The sequence below is a fragment of the Chrysochloris asiatica genome, unplaced genomic scaffold (assembly GCF_000296735.1).
Source record: "Chrysochloris asiatica unplaced genomic scaffold, ChrAsi1.0 scaffold00042, whole genome shotgun sequence".
NCBI lineage: Eukaryota > Metazoa > Chordata > Mammalia > Afrosoricida > Chrysochloridae > Chrysochloris > Chrysochloris asiatica.
In genome coordinates, this window is record NW_006408560.1 from 9,021,720 (window position 1) to 9,027,963 (window position 6,244).

General features: G+C 44.4%; 1 protein-coding gene across 1 annotated transcript in view; it reads right to left on the minus strand.

Annotated features, from left to right (window-relative positions):
• Positions 1-959: 959 nt before the first annotated feature.
• The window catches only part of THEM4 (thioesterase superfamily member 4), an 81,607-nt gene continuing 76,322 nt past the window's right edge, over positions 960-6,244 (minus strand). The window contains exons 4-6 of the mRNA XM_006861707.1: positions 1,749-1,859; positions 1,312-1,436; positions 960-1,003 (exon numbers count right to left, since the gene is read on the minus strand). Coding sequence (XP_006861769.1) covers positions 960-1,003; positions 1,312-1,436; positions 1,749-1,859 — 280 coding nt within the window. The remainder of the gene's footprint in view (positions 1,004-1,311; positions 1,437-1,748; positions 1,860-6,244) is intronic.

Sequence of the window (6,244 nt, forward strand, 5' to 3'; positions counted from 1 at the left end):
GGTGGGCTGCAATACCCTCAATCCCATTACAACCCTGAGTTTCCCAGTAGTGTAGGCAGCAACATCTTACAAGAGAGAACTGAGCAGAGAAAGAGGGACCCACTGCCACAGAGAAAGAAAAGCCAGGAGTGGAGTGCAGGACCCAGGGTCCCAGCACTGTGAAGCTCCTCGATCCAGGGAAAGAGTGATGCCAAGATGCATAGAGATCTCCAAGGAATGCTGGGCCTCTAGAGGTGACAAGGAGTTTCTCCAGAGCTGACAGAGAGAGCCTTCCCCGGCAGCACTCTGAATGTGGGGTTCCAGCCTTCTGGAGCGTGAGAGAATACATTTCTGTTTGTTAAAGGCATCCACTTGTGGGATTTCTCTGATAGCAGCATTGGAGAACTCAGACAAGTATGCAAGCCTACCTTGTCTCTCCCTAAACACTTGCCCTACTCAACATCTGCTGGCCTCAAGGCCACTGTGTATTTTCACCTCTCAGTGCCTTTGCTCTAACTGTCCCTCTGCCTGGAATTTGTTCCCTGCCCCTGTCTGCTTGGTGCACACCACTGGCATTTGAGAGTCAGTTCAGGCACAACTTCTCTAAAGCCTTTCCTGTTCTCATTTATAAAGTTGGCCCCTCCTCCTTTTGCATGTTTGTTGCACCCATGATAAGTGAGGGTGTAGGAGTGTGCACTGCTTTTGACTCCCCGCTTGTGCATCCTTTCATTGCTGTATGCCCTGAGCCTCACGCAGCAGGTACTCAGTCACTCTCTTCCATTGGTGCAGACATGGTAGGCCCCGGCAGGAATTGGATTCCCAGAGATAGAAGGGTCTTGGGCAGAAAATGGGGCTGTTAGACTTTATTGAGTCAGAGGAAGGGGCTCTCTTTCACTTTGCCAGTTGCTTTCTGGGGACCCCTCCTGGCTCTGTGGTAGGTCCAGGGCCTGAGGTAGGCCCTCCTGCAGGCTGAGTGACTGCTACAATGATGAGTCCTCTTCCAACTGCAGCTGAAGGAAAACAGCTGAAAGAATAGGGAGAGCTGAGTGGCAGGAGCCAGACTGGGGATGGCAGTAGCTGATGGTGTGCTCTGAGCATTTTGATCCTGGTTACCCATTATGAGGAGCCTGTCCTTGCAGTATAGGCTGGGTGTGCCATTTGTACACAAAGTCCTTTTTGGGGCCCTCCATATTTTTCCTGTGACCACAGCAATTGCCCAATCCCACCCCTAAAAATGCTGGACCCCAGATTGGGATGGGATCCTCCCATTTGTACTGGGATGGGTGGCGGCAGGACATAGCATAGGGTGGGGGAGGCTGAGGACCTTTTTACCTGAGGACTTGGCATAAATTGTCTGCTGGTCTCGGCTCTGAGCCGTACAGGAGATGTAGATCTTCTGGTCCTCAATTTTTTCTACTTCGACGTTCAGCACAGCCAGCGAGCCCACTGGGATCAGACTGGGAGAGGAGCCGGCTTAGGCCATCCCTCCTGTGGACCCCACCCCCACTCACCATTGTCTATCTCCATCCTTGAGTTCCTCCTACCCTACCTCAAGGCTCATAAGTGGCCCTGGGGGCAGGCCTCTTCTGCCAGCTCCTAGGACAGAGGTTGCATTTTGGTTGAAGACTAGAGGGATTGCTGGGAAGGGAGTGGGCTGTGGAGGGAGAGAGGCAGGTAGGGTCCCTGTGCCCCAGCTGCTGAAGCTGCCCATCCCTTCAATGATGAAAAGGGCCATGACTTTGGCCAACAGCCCAAGGATCTGTACTTACTTTTTGAACCTGAGGTTGAGGCTGAGTGTGAACAACCCTTCTCCAGCCAGGTAGGCAGTTTTAGAGAAAGTCTCATCCATCATGGCTGCCAGGGACCCTCCGTGAGCAAACCTGGAGGAGGGGTGGGGAGGAAGGCTGGGTCTGCAGCCCTGGGCAGACTGCTCACTGAGTGTTCCCCTCTCCTAGGGAGGAGCAATCCCTGGCCTCACTCTTTGTACAGAACCCTTCAAAACCAGATCCTCAGCCTCAGGATAGCCAATCAGAGTTGGCTCCTGTCTGATCAAAGTAGTCAAAACCAAACGAGTTTTCCTTCTGTTTTGCAACCACGGAAGCAGTTGTTTTGTTTTACCAGGAAAAATTTGTTTTACTGCTAGAGTTAATGGGACAACACCGTTGGCAACAATTGCCCTTATTTGGAAGACTGATGGCACCGTAGGATTGCATTGGACTGCAAACTACAAGGTCGTCGTTCAAACCCACCAGCTGCTCCTTGGAAACCCTACACAGGGTCACTGTGAGTCACAATTGACTCAGCAGCACTTAACAACAACAACAACAACAACAATTCATACAGGGAAGGTGAAAACCCAAGGAAACCTTCACAGTGCCGTGTGTGGAAAGCCCACTTTTACAGGATGTTGCAAGCATTGTTTTAATTCTTATTATTTACTGTGCATACAATTCTCATCCTTACTGGTGTAAGCTGGCCCTCTCGCCAAAGCTACTTCATTGTTAGGTACCAGTCGCCATGGAGTCAGTTCTGACTCATGGCAATAATATGTGCCCCAGAGTAGAAATCTGCTCCATAGAGTGTTCAGTGGCTGTTACTTTTAGATGATTTTCAGGCCTTTCTTCTTCTTCCTTTTAATTTTTTTTTAATTAAAAAATAAGCATTTATTTTATTGCCATATTAGGCCTAAACCTGTAGTTAACAAACAAACTCAATAATTGTACCTGGTTTTCTCCAAGCCATCATTTTACAATTTATTAACGAAACAAGGGTTCAAATTTCTTTCATCCACCTCACGGAATCTATTTACACACATTTTGCTATTAGGAGTCCTGGTGTGGCGCCGTAAGATAAGCACTGGACTCAAGGTTGATTTGAACTCCAAGGTGGCAGTTCAAACCCACCAGTTGCTCCTCAGAAATCCTATACATGGTTGGTATGAGTTGGAACCGACTCAATGGTACTTAACAACAACTGCTGTTAATCTTATTTTGAACAGCTGAAAATCTTTTAGCAAAAAGCTTTAAAGATGAGCTCATGAACTCAGTTTAAATTAGGTCAAATATAAGGAACCCACAAGAATAGTTGCCCAATCAGAGCCCACTATCTTAAGTCATCAGCACTCCCCCTAAAAACCCTTAGAACTGCACTTTGACTCAATTATGGAAAGGCTACATATAACCAAGTGAAAGGATTATTTCCATTCCTCAACCTCACAATCCCAGGTTTTCTCAACAAAACTATCTGAGGAATACTTACCAAAATCAGATAGGAAAATAAAAACCAGCATGGTTTTGAATCAGAATTGTTCCATGACATCTGAGTTGCATACAATTACTAAATCTATTCTGCAAGCCCTCTAGAATTGGCTAGGCCAAAGTTTAGAATAGAAAAACAATAACAACAAAAACATAGAACATTATCTAATGAAAATTCAACTAATATCCCTTTGTTTCAAAGAAATAATTTTCTGTAAAAATATATTCAGTGTTTACAGACAAATACACTCGCAGGTTGTTTTCTTTTAAAAAATTAAGAATATTCCATTTTTGGACCTGTAATTTGTTGTTTGTGGGTAAGTACTGTGGAGTCGGTTCTGACTCATAGCCACCCTGCACAGGGTTTCCGAGGCTGTAAATCTTTATAGGAGCACAACGCTTCATCTTTCTCCCGCGGAACCGCTGGTAGTTTCAAACTGCTGACCTTGAGGTTGGCAGCCCGACTTGTAACCACTATGCTACCAGAGCTAATTATTAAGCCTAAATTCATGTATTCTTGGCCATAACTAGGCTAATATACTCAAGCCAAGACAAAGTGGAACAGAAAGAAATGTCCTGAACACTTGGGCTTTCTATTCATCGAGAACAATACCTGGGAAAGCTAATTAGAGAGGACAAAGAGTCCCTTCACACTCTGTTGTGCAATACTGAGGCTTCTAGTCAGAGCTTACTACTTGTAGCTTAAATTCATTTTACAAAAGTCACTGACATTGTTAATGAATCTTTTTCAACACGACAGCAAGTTAATATTTAATGAATTCTGTGACTAGCCAGTCAGGTCAAATAGAGGTTGAAGCCTACCTTTCTTCTGAGGTGGCACTGGGTGGACTTGAACCTCTATCTTTCAGTTAGCAGTAGAGTGTTTTAATCATTTGCACCATTCGGGGACTCCATTTGTTAGGTAAATTGGGGAAAATAGAAAGGCACACAACTTTAGAACACAAACACCACCAAATATATTTCTGCTCCTGACTTTCAAAATTTGGGTCTGGATGCTCCATAGACCAGGGTAGGCTTCCACATTATATATATGACCACGAGTCACCCTCCAGCTCTTGCCACCAACACCCTTTCTGGACCCTTGCCTCTTCTCCTCTCCCTTCGGTAGAAAAAGAAAACAGGGGGCCATGGAACCAAACTAACCTGATTTGACTCTTTTCTCTAACTGTGTGATCTTAAGCAAATTGCAATGTGTTGGTTAATGATTTGTGTCAACTTGGCTAGGCCATGATTCTCAGTATTATGTAATTACCTTTCATTTGGTGATCTGATGTAAGGGGAGTTTCCTTGGGGGATGTGGTTTGTGTAAAATATATGCAATGGCTTCTAAAAGTTTGTGGGAAAAGTTTGGGGTAGGAGAGGGAGAACAAAAAGATGGCAGATTGGGTGGAAGTGCAGTGAGGAGCTCTGTCAGCAACAACAAATACTGGACCAAGCAGTCTCAGGGGATGATGCCAGAACTCTGAACCACATATAAAGGAATATTTATAAGGTGGGAAGGCTGACAGCTAGGGGAATATGTAGCAGAAGCAAAAAATCCATTGCTTTATAATTCAAGATGCTCAGCTGCTCCTGGAGCTGCCATCTTGGGAAAGACCAAGCAGGGGAAGGATCAGAGCAGCCACAGACGCCTGACAGAACCACGGAGATAAAGATGTGGACATTATTTTTTTGTTATTTTTAAAATCTGTTCATTGGTCTCTCACTGGCTGCACACCTCCATTCTGGTGACTAGAGGGGGTACTTGAGGGAGTGGACACCCCACCCCAACCCCCAGAGGATTCTACTAGGCATGCCCATGGAGCTCCTCAAAATTTAAAGACAGTTTCCACTTAAAACCAAACGGCCACAGATGGCCCTCAACTGTTTATAACTAGAAAAAAGGCCAGAGCAGGGATTGTGGAGTGGTATAGGCAGACTGAAAAGGAAATAGGCCAAAAATTAAATCCTGAGCTATGTCACAACGACCAACAGTGGCATCTTGAAAATTTCTCAGGAAGAAGAGTGAAAAGCCCATCTCCTGATCATATCTACTTAGAGGCAATCAGAAAGCATAAAACATACCAAAATACACACCCACTAAGTATTAAGGCCACAGATAACTTCTGAATATGCCAAAAAAACAGAAGCAGAAGACCATATCAGCACATGTCCAGAAACAAGATAAAATGACTGAGGCAAATGAGCTAGAGGTAGACCTATACTCCATACTGGAAGATGGGCAGGCTTTGGAAATGCCGGAGAAAGAATTCAGAAAAATGTACCAAAACACTATACAATGGAGTTGTGAAAAATAAGGAAGAAGTCAGGAAAGCACTATAGTAACAATCTAATAAGATAGATGTTGTTGTTGTTGTTGTGTGCCGTGGAGTTGGTTCCTACTCATAGCAACCCTGTATAGGGTTTCCAAGGCTGTAAATCTTTACGGGAGCAGAAAGCCTCATCTTTCTCCTCATCAGCTGGTAGTTTCGAACTGCTCTCCCTAAGGTTCTCAGTCCGATTTGTAACCACGACGCTACCAGAGCTCCCTAATAAGATAGATACAACATTGAAAACAATTCAAAACCTACATAAAGAGGTCCAAACGATTAATAATAGAATATTAGAAATGGACAATAGACGGAAAGGGCAAAGGAGTAGAATTGAAGAGATAGAAGCCAGAACTAGTGAGCTAGAAGATAAATCTCTCAACACTACTAATAAGATAGGAGAGCAAACACAAAAAAGGATTAAAAAATCTGAAGAAGGCCTAAGACTGATGTTGGACAACATGAAGAGGTATAACTTAAGAATTATCGGCATTGGGAACAGGAAGAATCACACAAGTCCAAAGAGGAGATAGTTGAAGAGCTTCTGGAAGAAAATTTTCCTAACATCCTGAAAAGAGAAAAGATAAGCATTCAAGAAGCTCAACGAACCCCAGGAAGGATAGACCCTAAAAGACAATCACCAAGACATATAATAATCAAGCTTTGCAAAATCAAAGA